General features: G+C 44.2%; 1 protein-coding gene across 13 annotated transcripts in view; it reads left to right on the top strand.

Moving 5' to 3' along the window:
- LOC120992310 (von Willebrand factor A domain-containing protein 5A-like) overlaps nt 1–17,803 on the top strand; it is a 163,091-nt gene extending 145,288 nt beyond the window's left edge. For 8 of the 13 annotated variants that reach the window (XM_040421223.1, XM_040421218.1, XM_040421219.1 and 5 more), the window contains 3 exons: nt 4,163–4,344; nt 6,377–6,503; nt 16,944–17,803. In XM_040421223.1, the coding sequence (XP_040277157.1) occupies nt 4,163–4,344; nt 6,377–6,503; nt 16,944–17,023 (389 nt within the window). In that variant the 3' untranslated portion in view covers nt 17,024–17,803. The remainder of the gene's footprint in view (nt 1–4,162; nt 4,345–6,376; nt 6,504–16,943) is intronic. The other 5 variants (XM_040421224.1, XM_040421220.1, XM_040421216.1 and 2 more) reach the window with 1 other exon arrangement.
- Nucleotides 17,804–18,268: the final 465 nt, after the last annotated feature.

The raw sequence follows: 18,268 nt of genomic DNA, 5'->3' as shown, positions 1-18,268 counted from the left end.
GTTTTCTAAAGAAACGGCCGCATGAAAGTAAGTAATACCATTATATTCTCCTATATCGCGCTATAAGGAATGTAACTATCCAAAAAAAAAAAAATGACTTTTGCGGGGTAACAGAAGCCCTTTAAGTGCTCATAACTTTAAAACGCTTTGACTTATCCAGGCCGTTCTGAGATTGTTTTTTCGTCACATATTGTACTTCATGACACTGGTAAAATGAAGTCAAAAAAAATATTTTTTTTGCACAAATAAAATACCTAATTTACCAAAAATTTGGAAAAATTTGCAAATTTCAAAGTTTCAGTTTCTCTACTTCTGTAATACATAGTAATACCCCAAAAAATTGTGATGACTTTACATTCCCCATATGTCTACTTCATGTTTGAATTGTTTTGGGAATAATATTTTATTTTTTGGGGATGTTACAAGGGTTAGAAGTTTAGAAGCAAATCTTGAAATTTTTCAGAAATTTACAAAAACTCAATTTTTAGGGACCAGTTCAGGTCTGAAGTCACTTTGCGAGGCTTACATAATAGAAACCGCCCAAAATTGACCCCATCTAAGAAACTACACCCCTCAAGGTATTCAAAACTGATTTTGCATACATTGTTAACCCTTTAGGGGTTGCACAAGAGTTATTGGCAAATGGGGAGGAAATTTGATAATTTCATTTTTTTTGTCTAATTTTTAATTTTAACCCATTTTTTCCACTAACAAAGCAAGGGTTAACAGCCAAACAAGATTGTATCTTTATTGCCCTGACTCTGCCGTTTACAGAAACACCCAATATGTGGCCGTAAACTACTGTACGGCCACACAGCGGGGCGTAGAGTGAAAGGTGCGCCGTTTGGTTTTTGGAAGGCAGATTTTTATGGACTGGTTTATTTACACCATGTCCCATTTGAAGCCCCCTGATGCACCCCTAGAGGAGAAACTCCCTAAAAGTGACCCCATCTAAGAAACTACACCCCTCAAGGTATTCAAAACTGATTTTACATACGTTGTTAACCCTTTAGGTGTTGCACAAGAGTTATTGGCAAATGGGGATGAAATTTGAGAATTTCATTTTTTTGCCTAATTTTCAATTTTAACCCATTTTTTCCACTAACAAAGCAAGGGTTAACAGCCAAACAAGACTGTATCTTTATTGCCCTGACTCTGCTGTTCACAGAAACACCCCATATGTGGCCGTAAACTACTGTACGGCCACACAGTAGGGCGTAGAGTGAAAGGTGCGCGGTTTGGTTTTTGGAAGGCAGGTTTTGCTGGACTGTTTTTTTGACACCATGTCCCATTTGAGGCCCCCCTGATGCACCCCTAGATTAGAAATTCCATAAAAGTGACCCCATCTAAGAAACTACACCCCTCAAGCTATTCAAAACTGATTTTACAAACTTTGTTAACCCTTTAGGTATTGCACAAGATTTAATGGAAAATAGAGACACAATTTCAAAATTTCACATTTTTGGCAGATTTTCCATTTTTATATTTTTTTTCCAGTTACAAAGCAAGGGTTAACAGCCAAACAAAACTCATTATTTATGGCCCTTATTCTGTAGTTTACAGAAACACCCCATATGTGGTCGTAAACCGCTGTACGGGCACACGGCAGGGCGCAGAAGGAAAGGAATGCCATACGGTTTTTGGAAGGCAGATTTTGCTGGACTGGTTTTTTGACACCATGTCCCATTTGAAGCCCCCCTGATGCACCCCTAGAGTAGAAACTCCAAAAAAGTGACTCTATTTTAGAAACTACGGGATAGGGTGGCAGTTTTGTTGGTACTAGTTTAGGGTACATATGATTTTTGGTTGCTCTATATTACACTTTTTGTGCAGCAAGGTAACAAGAAATAGCTTTTTTGGCACGTTTTTTTTTTTTTGTTATTTACAACATTCATCTGACAGGTTTTATCATGTGGTAATTTTATAGAGCAGGTTGTCACGGACGCGGCGATACCTAATATGTATACTATTTTTTTTATTTATGTAAGTTTTATACAATAACTTCATTTTTAAAACTAAAAAAATGTTTTAGTGTCTCCATAGTCTAAGAGCCATAGTTTTTTCAGTTTTTGGGCGATTATCTTGAGTAGGGTCTCATTTTTTGCGGGATGAGATGACGGTTTTATTGGCATTTTGGGGTGCATATGACTTTTTGATCGCTCGCTATTACACTTTTTGTGACGTAAGATGGCAAAAAATGGCTTTTTTTACACCGTTTTTGTTTTTATTTTTTTACGGTGGTCACCTGAGGGGTTAGGTCATGTGATATTTTTATAGAGCCGGTCGATACGGACGCGGCGATACCTAATATGTATACTTTTTTTTTTATTTATGTAAGTTTTACACAATGATTTCATTTTTGAAACCAAAAAAATCATGTTTTAGTGTTTCCATAGTCTAAGAGCCATAGTTTTTTCAGTTTTTGGGCGATTATCTTGAGTAGGGTCTCATTTTTTGCGGGATGACATGACGGTTTGATTGGTACTATTTTGGCGTACATGCAACTTTTTTGATCACTTTTATTACCTTTTTTGGGAAGTAAGGTGGGCAAAATTTCAATTTTCTCATAGTTTTTATTTTTTTATTTTTATGGCGTTCACCGTGCGGGGAAAGTAACATGAACGTTTTATAGATCAGGTCGTTACGGACGCGGCGATACCTAATATGTGTAGTGTATTTTATTTTTTTAATTTTTATTCAGTGATAAATGTTTTTTTTTTTTATCTTAACTTTTTTCACTTTTTTTTACATTTTTGTGACCCAGACCCACTTGGTTCTTGAAGATCCAGTGGGTCTGATGTCTGTATAATACAGTACAGTACAATATATATTGTTCTGTACTGTATTTTACTTACACTGAACAGATCTATGCTTTTAGCACAGATCTGTTCAGCACCATGGACAGCAGGACGCCTGAGCAGGCGTCCTGTTGCCATGGGAACCTTCCCCGTCTGCTCAGAACTTCGCATACGGGGAAGGGTAAGCACGAGCTGAGGGGGGCTGTCGGGGGGCTCTCTCCCTCTCCATCGGGGGGCTGCAAAGGCACAGCAGCCCCCCGATGGAGAGGGAGGGAGCTCCCTGACCGATGACAGTTAACTTTTTCCATACAGCGGTCCGTACGGACCGCGGTATGGAAAGGGTTAAACGGCTGACATCTGCACAGATGTCAGCCGTTTATACCAGGGTGCCAGCAATGTGCTGGCACCCTGGTATACCCACTAGAAGCCAACGATCGTTCATGGGGAGGCGGGCGGGGGATCGCCTCCCGCAACGCCCCCACCGCCTGCGACACCCGCCGGCATAAAATCGTGCAGGGGTGCAGGGGGGGTGAAAAATATTGATTTTAGCCACTCTAAAGTTTCTTATCCCCGCGGTCAGGGACCGCGGGCATCAGAAACTGCAAAAAGCGCAGCAAACCGCAGGTCTGAATTGACCTGCGGTTTGCTGCGATCGCCGATACGGGGGGGTCAAATGACCCCCCCCTGCATTGTTACGGGATGCCGGCTGAATGATTTCAGCCGAAATCCCGTTCCGATTAACCCCTGGGGCGCCGGAATACAGATTTGAAGTCAGGACGTACCGGTACGTCCTTGGTCCTTAAGGACTCGGGAAATAGGGCGTACCGGTACGTCCTATGTCCTTAAGGGGTTAAGGGGTTAATATGCTTGGATAGAGTACTCGGTAAACAGCCAGCTTTTTTAGCAATGACTTTTTGTGGCTTACCCTTTTTGTGGAGGGTGTCAATGACTGTTTTCTGGACAAATGTCAAGTCATCAGTTTTCTCCATGATTGTGTGGCCTACAGAACCAGACTGAGGGACAATTTAAAGACCTAGGAAACCTTTGCAGGTGTTTTGTGTTGATTATCTGATTGGAGTGTGACACCATGAGTCTACAATATTGAACTATTTCACAATATGCTAATTTTCTGAGATACTGACTTTTGGGTTTTTATTAGTTGTAAGCCATAATCCTCAACATTAAAATAAATAAATGTTTGAAATAGATCACTGTGTGTAAGGAATCAATATAATGAGTTTTTATTGAAATACTGAAATAAATGAACTTTTTGATGACTTTCTAATTTATAGAGATGAATTTGTACATGGCATTAATACTTACCTTCACTCCATAACATTAACTGTATCTTTTTGTTCCGTAAGAAGCTGAATACATGGATATGTCACCACCACCACCACCACCACCAGCTCAAGTCCAGAAGATCCCCCCTTTCGTCAGTTTGATTTCCCTGCAAAACGCTGATGGTTCCTGGAATCTTACCCCAGAATTTTGCTCTATTCTGGGAATATCAGAGCAGGACATTATTAACAAGAAACCAGATCAGGTAGGATGGATGTGTATGGATAATCTCAGCTTGATTCGACATTCTTGAACATTTTTATAACTTTTTATTTTATTTTTAAAAAGCCCATAAAACAATACATTAAAAAATATGCAAAGGTCAGATCATGGAATGAAGAAATGACCAAAGACACTATAACATGCAACATGAAAATTTCAGCAACCGTCACTTGTACTAACTGTATGCCAGGTTTGCAACTTTTTGAAAGCCAGCAGTGCCAGAACTACATACAGGCTTTTAATTTGCATTACTGAAATAAATGGACTTTTGCACGATATTCAAATTTTCCGAGTTTCACCTGTAGGTCCATCTATTGTGTAGTGGTTGGAGCTGGTTATTGCAGTGGTGCTCACCTTCACTTCGATGGTAACCAGCTCCATCCACTGCAGAAATGAACAGAGCTGTGTAGTTCTGGTGTAATAGTACATCATAGTGATGGCGCGGGGACAGGAGCTGTGTCCACATCATCACTTGCAGGTGCCAACTTTATTATGTAGCCTTCAACCTGCTAGAGACAGGTCCTAACAGGATGCCTTTGAGCATTACATTGACAGTCATAATACACTGCAATACACCAATGGGAAGTTAGTCCTATATGGGACTGAAATAAAAAATAAACACATTTTCAAATGGTTCTCCAGCTTCTTTGGCTCTCTGCCTGCCAGACTTCCGGAAGGAAGCATACTTACCTACCTCCTGCTGCTTGGTTCCAGGCCCTTGATTATACTATTGCATTCACCATGACAGTCCCTGACTGTAAAGTTCCAGCATGGACGGGGGTCATGTGTGTTGCAGCGGTGACTCGTCCCCCAAGCAACTCTAAAATGGCATCAATGGAAACAGAAGCTCTTACACACGAGAAATAAACTCTTATGCAGCTTGTATCTATTGTAAAAATGTAGTAAAACTTCAAGAATCTGTATAAATTTAGTATCTTTGTAATTGCACTGACCAACATAATAAGGTTAATAAAATGACATGCCGTTTTTGCACATGTGATTGGCAGCAGCGGTCACATTAGGAACCCAAAATGGCCAGGATAGGAGGAAGGTTGCTGAAATGTGGTTTTGTTAAGCTGGCAGAGAGAAGCTCTCCAGCTGTCAGACAGGGACGTGATGTAAAATAAGTGACAGACAAGCAAGGATATCATTTTGCTGCTGTCTTGTTTTTATGCTTACAATCTTTTCTAAAAAACCTGACCATGCGTCAGCTTATACCTATTCTTTACTGTTGGCGTGATTTGGATGAAAAGAGACACATGTCCGATCTCTAGCTAATCTGACAAAGGTTAATAGGTATATTTTTTATCCATCGACTAACATGATACAGATATGTTTTTTGCATTTTACATGACAGAAAAAAAACTTGTGATGTCAGAAGAGATTACTCAAGGAGAGATGCCCACAGCCGAGAGCTCCTGTGCAAGAGCAGTTAATGGGCGCCCTGATTTTCAAGTACTAATTTGACAACAGTGGGGTGCTAGCTATAGACGTCTCATTTAGGCCTTTCCTTTGCCACTCTACCAAGCCTCCAGTACTGTAAATGCGAAACGTGGGTAGGGAGGCACGTGGCACATTACAGTTGGTACAGTTCAGTTGACAGCTTCTCATTACCTGGGTGAAATACAGTACCATTGCTCCATATATCATATTTAAATTGAGAAAATGATGACTCTTGTGAAACTAAATGCTCACCGGGGAAACTGTAGGTAATCTAATACATTAATACTACACATAGGATGGATACCACCTTTAATAAAAGTATAGAACCTATTGTTCAACCCATTCACCATCCACACCAATATCTATATCTTCCCTGTTCTGAATAGTGTCAAGATAGTGACCTGTTCAGTGACAGGAAGCGACACAAGAGCCTCGTGAGAGCACTGTACCTGACCTAGATAAGTGGACATGTCATCAGGATCTCACAGTAGTGCAACCTCAGGCTTTGGGCCTGAAACTTTAAGTGCTTAGATAATATATTCCGGTTTAATTTATATTTTCCTCCTCACTAGAATATGGACTCATCAGTGTGGGCGACGGTCTTGGCGGTGATCTGGCTCCATGCATCTTGTCTGGACCAGAGAGAGGAATGGGAATTACTGGAAGGTAAAGCCATCTCCTGGCTTAAGGCTAAAGCAGGTAATATCTTGGAAATAGATTTGACATGTTTCTAAAACTGATGTGTTAATGTAGAGCCCTAGTGTTTTAGCTTCAAATCATGTAGGTTCCTAAATATTTCAGGTGCATAGAGTCCAAAGTTGTCAGGAAGGAGCTTCCACCTAAAATACACTGCTCAAAAAAATAAAGGGAACACTTAAACAACACAATGTAACTCCAAGTCAATCACACTTCTGTGAAATCAAACTGTCCACTTAGGAAGCAACAGTGAGTGACAATCAATTTCACATGCTGTTGTGCAAATGGGATAGACAACAGGTGGAAATTATAGGCAATTAGCAAGACACCCCCAATAAAGGAGTGGTTCTGCAGGTGGTGACCACAGATCACTTCTCAGTTCCTATGCTTCCTGGCTGATGTTTTGGTCACTTTTGAATGCTGGCGGTGCTTCCACTCTAGTGGTAGTATGAGACGGAGTCTACAACCCACACAAGTGGCTAAGGTAGTGCAGCTTATCCAGGATGGCACATCAATGCGAGCTGTGGCAAGAAGGTTTTCTGTGTCTGTCAGCGTAGTGTTCAGAGCATGGAGGCGCTACCAGGAGACAGGCCAGTACATCAGGAGACGTGTAGGAGGGCAACAACCCAGCAGCAGGACCGCTACCTCCGCCTTTGTGCAAGGAGGAACAGGAGGAGCACTGCCAGAGCCCTGCAAAATGACCTCCAGCAGGCCACAGATGTGCATGTGTCTGCTCAAACGGTCAGAAACAGACTCCATGAGGGTGATATGAGGGCCCGACGTCCACAGGTGGGGGTTGTGCTTACAGCCCAACACCGTGCAGGACGTTTGGCATTTGCCAGAGAACACCAAGATTGGCAAATTCGCCACTGGCGCCCTGTGCTCTTCACAGATGAAAGCAGGTTCACACTGAGCACATGTGACAGACGTGACAGAGTCTTGAGACGCCGTGGAGAACGTTCTGCTGCCTGCAACATCCTCCAGCATGACCGGTTTGGCATTGGGTCAGTAATGGTGTGGGGTGGCATTTCTTTGGAGGGCCACACAGCCCTCCATGTGCTCGCCAGAGGTAGCCTGACTGCCATTAGGTACCGAGATGAGATCCTCAGACCCCTTGTGAGACCATATGCTGGTGCGGTTGGCCCTGGGTTCCTCCTAATGCAAGACAATGCTAGACCTCATGTGGCTGGAGTGTGTCAGCAGTTCCTGCAAGACGAAGGCATTGATGCTATGGACTGGCCCGCCCGTTCCCCAGACCTGAATCCAATTGAGCACATCTGGGACATCATGTCTCGCTCTATCCACCAACGTCACGTTGCACCACAGACTGTCCAGGAGTTGGCAGATGCTTTAGTCCAGGTCTGGGAGGAGATCCCTCAGGAGACCGTCCGCCACCTCATCAGGAGCATGCACAGGCATTGTAGGGAGGTCATACAGGCACGTGGAGGCCACACACACTACTGAGCCTCATTTTGACTTGTTTTAAGGACATTACATCAAAGTTGGATCAGCCTGTAGTGTGTTTTTCCACTTTAATTTTGAGGGTGACTCCAAATCCAGACCTCCATGGGTTGAAAAATTTGATTTCCATTTTTTTTATTTTTGTGTGATTTTGTTGTCAGCACATTCAACTATGTAAAGAACAAAGTATTTCAGAAGAATATTTAATTAATTCAGATCTAGGATGTGTTATTTTTGTGTTCCCTTAATTTTTTTGAGCAGTGTATTTGCTTTATATTCAGCCACGGGAATGACTTATACCCTAAATAGAACATTACCTCACCATGGAAATTCTCTCATAGCAGCAGGTTATTCCCATAATGACCTCACCATTGTTTCTTGACTTCAAAGGACTTCACTTGGACCATTCTTCTGAACTGCAGCATAGTCTACTCCTGGTTGTTCTGTTTTTCTTTTGTGTTTAGATGGAACAATTTAACACCAAATTATTTTGTCGCTGTATAAAGATGGCCAAGTTGACCCAACCAAACTATAACAATAAGCATTTAACAATTTTTTTCCAGTTTAATTTCCTTTAAGCTCCTTCTCAAAGTAATATCTAACACCACTAATGTATCCTGTTTGGTTGCATCCAGGGCCGTTTCTATAGGCGGGTGAGGGGTGCGACCGCCTGGGACGCATCCCTCAGGACAGAAGAAGGGGGGCGCCGTCAGCAGGGCCCAGCGCCGGAGGGGGGCCCTTTCTGTCCAGAGGCAGCAGGAGTGGAGATGAGCGCTTCCATTGTGGAAGTGCTCATCTCCAAATTCATCTGTATCGCCGTCCTCAGGACAGCAATACAGATGAAAGGTGCGGAGGAGCAGGGGAGAGGCCTTGGCCCTTCCTCTGATAGGCTACAGGCTTAGTACCTGTAGCCTATTAGCGGCCGGTCCAGGCGCCGCGATGACGTCATCGCGCCGCCTGAGCCGTACAGAGCGGAAGAGGCCTGCATCGCATCGCTAATCAGCATAAGGTAAGTATATGTGTTTATTGTTTTTATTATAGTACAGTATGGCAAGAAGGGGGGTGGGGGCCCTATATACTGGCACAATATGGAGGGGGCACTATGGAGAAGAAGGAAAGCACTATGGGGGGCCTATTTACTGGCACAATATGGGGGGGCACTATGGAGAAGAGGGGACGCATCTACTGGGGGCCCTATATACTGGCACAATATGGAGGGGCATTATGGGGCCCTATATATTGACACAATATGGAGGGCGCACTATGGAGAAGAGGGAAAGCACTATGGGGGCCCTATATACTGTCACAATATGGGGGGGCACTATGGAGAAGAGGGGACGCATCTACTGGGGGCCCTATGTACTGGCACAATATGGAGGGGCATTATGGGGGCCCTATATATTGACACAATATGGAGGGGGCACTATGGAGAAGAGGGAAAGCACTATGGGGGCCCTATATATTGGCACAATATGAAGGGGCACTATGGGGGCCCTATATATTGACACAATATGGAGGGGGCACTATGGAGAAGAGGGAAAGCACTATAAGGGCCCTATATACTGGCACAATATGGGGGGGCACTATGGAGAAGAGGGGACGCATCTACTGGGGGCCCTATATACTGGCATTATATGGGGGGACTATAGAGAAGAGGGGAATCACTATGGGGGCCCTATATACTGGCACAATATGGAGGGGCACTATGGGGGCCCTATATACTGGCACAATATGGAGGGGGCACTATGGAAAAGAGGGGACGCATCTACTGGGGGCCCTATATACTGGCACAATATGGGGGGACTATAGAGAAGAGGGGAAGCACTATGGGGGGCCTATATACTGGCACAATTTGGAGGGGTACTATGGGGGGCCTATATACTGGCATAATTTGGAGGGGTACTATGGGGGCCCTATATACTGACACAATATGTAGGGGGCACTATGGAGAAGAGGGAAAGCACTATGGGGGCCCTATATACTGGCACAATATGGGGGGGCACTATGGAGAAGAGAGGACGCATCTACTGGGGGCCCTATATACTGGCACAATATGGGGGGACTATAGAGAAGAGGGGAAGCACTATGGGGGGCCTATATACTGGCACAATTTGGAGGGGCACTATGGGGGCCCTATATACTGACACAATATGGAGGGGGCACTATGGAGAAGAGGGAAAGCACTATGGGGGCCCTATATACTGGCACAATATGGGGGGGCACTATGGAGAAGAGAGGACACATCTACTGGGGGCCCTATATACTGGCACAATATGGGGGGCTATAGAGAAGAGGGGAAGCACTATGGGGGCCCTATATACTGGCACAATATGGGGGGCACTATGGAGAAGAGGGGAAGCACTATGGGGGCCCAATATACTGGCACAATATGGGGGGGCACTATGGAGAAGAAGGGACGCATCTACTGGGGGCTCTATATACTGGCTCTCATTATGGGGGGCTCTATGGAGAAGTGGGGGGTAAAGGAGCACTATGGGGGCATTTACTGGGGTCCCCATTTACTGGCACGCATTTTGGGGGGCACTATGGAGAAGTGGGGGAGAAGAGCACTATGGGGGCATTTAATACTGGCAACCATTTTGGTGCCACTATGGGGAAGGGGGAGAGGAACATTATGGGGGCATCTATGTGGGGCAGTCTAGAGGGGCATTTTATACTGTCACAAATTATTGGGGCACTATGGGCACCTAAGCTCAACTGGGGGCACTAAGTGTTTTTTTCTAGTGGTACACAGTACGGGTCATTGGAACACATGAGGGCATTCTGGGAACATTGGCTCTACTGGGGGCACTAAGATGTTTTTTTTTTTTATTTGTCTTTTTACTGACACACAACGGGGCATTTTTTGCACTGGTGCTCACTATAAGGCTGGGTTCAGACCTGAGCGTATTTGATATGCGCGTTTAACGCGCGTTTGTGTCACCCGTTTTTGTCGCGCATTTTTGTCCATAGTCAACGCGCGTATTACGCGCGTTTGTGTGATTAACAGCAGTGTCCTATGGCTGCAAACGCGCGACAAAACGCCCCAAAGAAGCTCATGAACTTTTTTGAGCGTAGGGCGTTTTTCAGCGCGTTCAAACGTGCTGTAAAACGCTCAAGTGAGAACCAGGGCCATAGGGAAGCATTGGTTTTCATGTGTTGAGCGTTTTACAGCGCGTTTGAACGCGCTGTAAAACGCTCAAGTGTGAACCCAGCCTAAGGCCTCATGCACACGACCGTATTTTTTTGCGGTCCGCAAAACGGGGTTCAGTTTTTCCGTGATCCGTGACCGTTTTTTCGTCCGTGGGTCTTCCTTGATTTTTGGAGGATCCACGGACATGGAAAAAAAAGTCGTTTTGGTGTCCGCCTGGCCGTGCGGAGCCAAACGGATCCGTCCTGAATTACAATGCAAGTCAATGGGGACGGATCCGTTTGACGTTGACACAATATGGTGCAATTTCAAACTGATCCGTCCCCCATTGACTTTCAATGTAAAGTCAGGAGTTAATATACCATCGGAGTTTTCTCCAATCCGATGGTATATTTTAACTTGAAGCGTCCCCATCACCATGGGAACGCCTCTATGTTAGAATATACCGTCGGATTTGAGTTACATCGTGAAACTCAAATCCGACAGTATATTCTAACACAGAGGCGTTCCCATGGTGATGGTGACGCTTCAGGTTAGAATATACTAAAAGAACTGTGTACATGACTGCCCCCTGCTGCCTGGCAGGTGCTGCCAGGCAGCAGGGGGCAGCCCCCCCCCCCCTGTAGTTAATACATTGGTGGCCAGTGGGCCCCCCCCTCCCTCCCCTGTAGTTAACTCGTTGGTGGCCAGTGGGCCTTCTCCCCTCCCTCCCCCTCCTAATTAAAATCTCCCCCCTATCATTGGTGGCAGCGGAGTGTACCGATCGGAGTCCCAGTTTAATCGCTGGGGCTCCGATCGGTAACCATGGCAACCAGGACGCTACTGCAGTCCCGGTTGCCATGGTTACTTAGCAATTTGTAGAACCATTATACTTACCTGCGAGCTGCGATGTCTGCGTCCGGCCGGGAGCTCCTCCTACTGGTAAGTGACAGGTCATGTCACTTACCAGTAGGAGGAGCTCCCGGCCGGATGCAGACATCGCAGCTCGCAGGTAAGTATAATGGTTCTACAAATGGCTAAGTAACCATGGCAACCGGGACTGCAGTAGCGTCCTGGTTGCCATGGTTACCGATCGGAGCCCCAGTGATTAAACTGGGACTCCGATCGGTACACTCCGCTGCCACCAATGATAGGGGGGAGATTTTAATTAGGAGGGGGAGGGAGGGGAAAAGGCCCACTGGCCACCAACGAGTTAACTACAGGGGAGGGAGGGGGGGGTACCACTGGCCACCAACGAGTTAACTACAGGGGAGGGAGGGGGGCCCACTGGCCACCAATGAGTTAACTACAGGGGAGAGAGGGGGGCCCACTGGCCACCAATGAGTTAACTACAGGGGAGGGAGGGGGGGGCCGGCCGCACTGGCCACCAATGAGTTAACTACAGGGGAGGGAGGGGGGCCCACTGGCCACCAATGAGTTAACTACAGGGGAGGGGGGGGGGGGGGGGGGGCGGCCGCACTGGCCACCAATGTGTTAACTACAGGGGGGGGGGCTGCCCCCTGCTACCTGGCAGCACCTGCCATGCAGCAGGGGGCAGTCATGTACACAGTTCTTTTAGTATATTCTAACCTGAAGCGTCCCCATCACCATGGGAACGCCTCTGTGTTAGAATATACTGTCGGTTCTGAGTTTTCACGAAGTGAAAACTCAGCTATGAAAAAGCTTTTATGCAGACGGATCTTCGGATCCGTCTGTATAAAAACTAACCTACGGCCACGGATCACGGACACGGATGCCAATCTTGTGTGCATCCGTGTTCATTCACGGACCCATTGAATGGGTCCGTGAACCGTTGTCCGTCAAGAAAATAGGACAGGTTATATTTTTTTGACGGACAGGATACACGGATCACGGTCTCGGCTGCAAAACGGTGCATTTTCCGATTTTTCCACGGACCCATTGAAAGTCAATGGGTCCGCGAAAAAAAACGGCACAACGGCCACGGATGCACACAACGGTTGTGTGCATGAGGCCTAAGGTCTAGTTCACATGAACGTATGGCTTTTATAGTTTTTTGCAGTCCGTTTTTCACGGATCCGTTGTTCCGTTTTTGAGTTCCGTTGTGTTTCCGTTTCTGTTCCGTTTTTCCGTTCCGTTTTTCCGTATGGCATATACAGTGTACAGTAATTACATAGATAAAATTGAGCTGGGCATAACATTTTCAATAGATGGTTCAGCAAAAAACGGAACAGATACGGAAGACATACGGATGCATTTCCGTATGTGTTCCGTTTTTTTTTGCGGACCCATTGACTTTAAAGGAGCCACGGAACATGATTTGCGGCCAAATATAGGACATGTTCTATCTTTCAACAGAACGGAAATACGGAAACGGAATGCATACGGAACACATTCCGTTTTTTTTTGCGGAACCATTGAAATGAATGGTTCCGTATACGAACCGTATACGGAACACCAAAAAACGGCCCGTACACCCGCAAAAAAAACGTTCGTGTGAACTAGGCCTAAATTGAATTATTACTACCAGGGGCATTATGGTGGGCTTTATTACAACTGGGGGACTATGGGAGCATTATTACCGTACTTCTGGGACACAATTACTGTTGGGGGCACTGTAGGAGCACTATTACTACTCTGGCACAGTATTATCACTTTTGTTGGGATTTTTGGGATCACTATTACTGTGGGGGCACCCTGGCACAGTATCAGCTTAGCACAGTTGTTTTTGGGGGACATTATGGTTACACTATTAGTGTCAGGGACACTATTTGCTGGGTGCAGTTATTTTTTAGAGCATTGTGTTCCAATAATTATTGAAGGGGGGCTATTTGTGTGTAACTAGTATTTTCAGGGGGTTTATCAGTTTATGCAGTATAGTTTTGGGGGTGCATGATGGGATGTTGAGAAGGTGGGAGGATGATGAAAAAGTAGGAAACTAAGATGTCAAACTCTGCAGAGAGAAGAGATGGCTGAAATAAATCATCATGGCGGTCTGGTCTGAATGGAGAAGATAAAGAAAGAGAACATCTGGGGGGGGCTGTATTAGGCTACTTTCACAACTGCGTTAGTGATTCTGGCAGGCTGTTCCAGCTGAGAGCAGCCTGCCAGAATTCACTGGATCCGGCACTGCAGACTGAATGCCCGCCGCCCCCATCAACGACAATGGGGTACGGCAGAGACCCGCCCACAATCGGGGGGGGGGGGGGGCGCTTTTTTGATGTTCGCCCTGTTGGTAAATTTCCCTAGAAACTGCCCTGTTTGCATCTCATGGCAGCCAGTAGGCAAGGGTCTGCTGGATCCCATAGATGTTAGCTTTTCTGCATATCCATTCTTAAAAAATTTGATCCAACCATTAATTTTTGGTGAAACAAAAAAAAAAATGTGAAGGAGAGAAAATGTAATAAAATATCAAGAGAGGCAAGAGGAAGAGGCAACCAACAGCAAGATGGATGGTGGCAATCATAAAATAATGAAGATATCAACAGGAAACTTGAAAGATAAGACAGAACATGCTGCAGGAACACCAGCCATATGGTCTTGGTTGCTGTAATTTAATAATATATTTATTTTCTGAAAACATATGCCCACATTTGCAACCATTTATTATGCTCCAATGCACCTAAAATAATAAAAAGTCAGCTTTTCAAATAGTACAATACGGCTTTTGTACAGTACCATGCACAGGCTTTAAGAAGGTGTGAGAAAATCCTGCAAAGTAAGAATGCTTTAAAAATTAGAAGTGTTAATAGTTTATTTTTATCAATTAACAAAATGCAAGGTGAAAGAAGAAAAGAGAAATCTAAATCCAATCAATATTCGGTGTGACCACCCTCTGCCTTTAGAACAACACCAGTTCTCCCAAGTACGCTTGTACACAGGTTTTGAAGAAACTCAGCAAGGAGGTTGTTCCAATCATCTTGGAGAACTAACTACAGATCTTCTGTGAATGTAGGCTTGCTCAAATCCTCCTGTCTCTTCGTGTAATCCCAAACAAACATAAAGAAATTGGGATCAGGCTCTGTGGGGGCCACATCATTACTTCTAGGGCTTCTTGATTTTTCTTTACGCTGAAAATGGTTCTTAATGATATTGGCTGTATGTTTGGGGTCATTGTCCTGCTGCAGGATACATTTTAAACTAGATTGGCATTTCCTGAAGGAAAGACATAGTGCTTGAAAATAATTATTTGTGTGTGTGTATGTGTTAGAGAGATAGAGAGAGAGAAAGTCATAGAAAAGAGTGGCTGTGCATGTTTGCTGTCTGTGAGACTGGGTGGTAGTTAGACTGTGCTTGGGACATCATCCATGGCAGCTAAAATTTGATTCTCTGAACATTTCGCCATTTGTTTCTATGGGTTTTATTAAATTAAAATTTATAAAAAATCAGCAAACCCAATTTATTCCAAAAACTCCTAGCACACCTCTCAGTGTCAAGAGCTTCGAAGCAGTTTGAACAGAGTCTGTAGGTTAAGCAGTTTGGGCTGTAGTCTTCCCAGCATTCTGTCATTCCTTTCTATGGGACTTTTTCATTTTTAAACATAAATTTATTGAAAACTACAAATCCGATCGACTCCAAAAATACATAGCATACCTCTCGGCACCAAGAGCTTCGAAATGCTGTTTGAATGGAGCCTGCACGTTAAAGGGGTTCTTCGGGAATGAAGGAAATAAATATACTAAATATTACTTTATATTAAATATATTCCCAAATACCTTTCATTATTTATAATGGCTCATGTTGTCTAGGGAGCAATCATCAGGGGAAACAAAATGGCTGCTGTCCTGTTAGTACACACAAAATCTGTCCTAATCAGATCTGCTCTACCTGTCATGGGTTATGATCCTGAATACAGCTGATAAGATCTTTAGCTGAATCTCTGTAGGAACGGAGTTCATGAGGAGACATGAAATACAGACAGGACAGACTGTGGGCTGTGGTAATGGAGACTGCATATAATAGCTGCTGCTCGTTATCCACACCCTCCCCTCTGTACTTCATGTCTCCTGATGAACTCCATTCTTACAGAGATTAAGCTGAAGATCTTATCAGCTGTATACTGACAAACAGAGCAGAGAGGAGAATGAGGCAGCTCATTATCTCAGTGCTCTGAAGTAACTTGTCCTGCTGTGTAATTTGGACAGGTTTTGTGTGCACTTATTGGACCGCGGCCATTTTATTTCTCCTAATGATTGCTCCCTAGACAAAACGAGACATTATAACTAATGAAAGGTATTTAGAAATATATTTATCATAAATTAATATTTAAGTATTTTCATTTTCTTAATTCCCAGAGAACCCCTTTAAGCAGTGTGGGTTGTATTGATTGCTAGTGTTGAGCGAATCGAACTCCACAATCTGAATTTCAGGGAAAAATTTGATTGGCTGCAAAGCCGAATTTCCTCATGCTTCGTGGTTACAAATCGATTTTACCTGGAATAGTGTAAAAAACTAGCATTCAAGCATACTTACCTCATCCATTTGAGTGCAAAGAGCTGGCCGCTGGCATCTTGATTGAAGATATCGCACGACATCCCATGTGCGGTGACGTATGACGTCACCACCGGCCGACTAGATGAGGTCATCAGGAGCCGCGTAAGATTTTGTGCTAGATCTACATACAAGATGGCTGCGGCCGGCTCTTCACGATCAAATGGATGAGGGTATGATTTTATTAATTTTTTTCTTATTTTACACCAGATTATTGCTATTGAATGCCGTGATCATGTATGAATGTGGCATCTGAGGGGTACAATGATGAGGAGCGGTGCAATCGCCACTCCCTGTCATTGCACCCACTACTTACAAAGAAATGCACTTCAAGAAAAATGCTATTGATGGTTCTAACCAGGGACTGTTTCCTATTCTCCCAGGTTCCTCCTTGGATCAGTTGGTCAGAGCTGGAAATGATCTGCTGAAATCCTCTGTGAATCCTAATGTGTTTGGCCTGTGAGAGGAAGAATGAAGATGGCGGAGGTCTTCGGGTACGACCACACGGTCAGGTCTCTGCATGCAATTTTGGAAGCCAAAATCAGGAGTGGATCATAAAAGGAGAGAAAATATAAAAGGAGAAATAGAACTTCTCCTATTTTTTTTTAACTCACTTCTGGTTTGGGCTTCCGAAACTGCAAGCAGAAACCCGGCTGTGTGGTTGTACCCTTCTAAGGAATACTGCCGCCCTCCAGAATTGTACTGCTTCTCACCTTTACTTTGGAATCAATTTTCATGATAACATTTCTGTGCCTTTATTACTCTTGAAATGAGATACAAGCCAAAGATGCAAGTGATAAGTCTAGAGAATCATCTTCTAGTTATATTCTCATTACACAGACCTGTTAATGTTCGCTTATTTTTAGAATGTACAGAGCAGCTCCACTGAAATATATGCATACATGGAGAGAGGCCTTAGGGGTGTATTGACACTTGGGAAGGTAGTAGTGCAGAAGTAAACCACTCTACAACTCCACCCTAAAAACTGGATTATTTCGTACCACACTCAATCAATAGATACCAATCAATAGTACATGTGAATTTTGTAATGCATTTCATCAGAGAAATAATGCCTCATTCAACACTTTTCAGAATTTTCTCTCCCTCTCCTCCTAAATCAACATTCTTTGCTAAATCCACCTTGAGAGACTGATAAGGACTGTCAGCTCACTGAAGGATCAGATTATAGCTGCCAATAGAAGTCTATGGCGAGGGAAGGAGGCGTGAATTACTAGAGGGAAAAGCAACATTTTTTTCTGAAAGATACATCACAAGGTTTCTTATATTAATATTGTAATATTGATGTATACAACGTTTGTTAAAAGATTAGTTGTCCAAGATTGGAAAAAAATGGCTGCTTCATCCAAAAGCAGAACCACATCTCTCCACAGGCTGTATATGGTATTAGCACTCAGCCCCATTCACCTTAGTAGAACTGGGCTGCTGTGGGTAGTGGGTTTGGAAGAAAGCAGCCATGTGTTTCTAATCCTGGACAATCAAATTACAGTTTTTTTCCTCCATGACCTTGTATTTCAATCAAGATCTGTTGATGGAAGGTTGCATGTGTCCTTCACCCAGGGGAGGAGATCTCTGTTCATCTTTATTGGTTGGTGGTATAAGTCAGAATCTCTCAGAGCAGCCAAAAAGTTGGCCTTCTTTAGCTTTGCAGACACCCTGGAGGAGGGGTTACAACATGGTTGCTCTACAA

Source organism: Bufo bufo, chromosome 2, assembly GCF_905171765.1.
Source record: "Bufo bufo chromosome 2, aBufBuf1.1, whole genome shotgun sequence".
Taxonomy (NCBI): Eukaryota; Metazoa; Chordata; class Amphibia; order Anura; family Bufonidae; genus Bufo; species Bufo bufo.
Note: the sequence above shows the minus strand (reverse complement) of the source record. Positions and strands in the feature narration are given on the sequence as shown.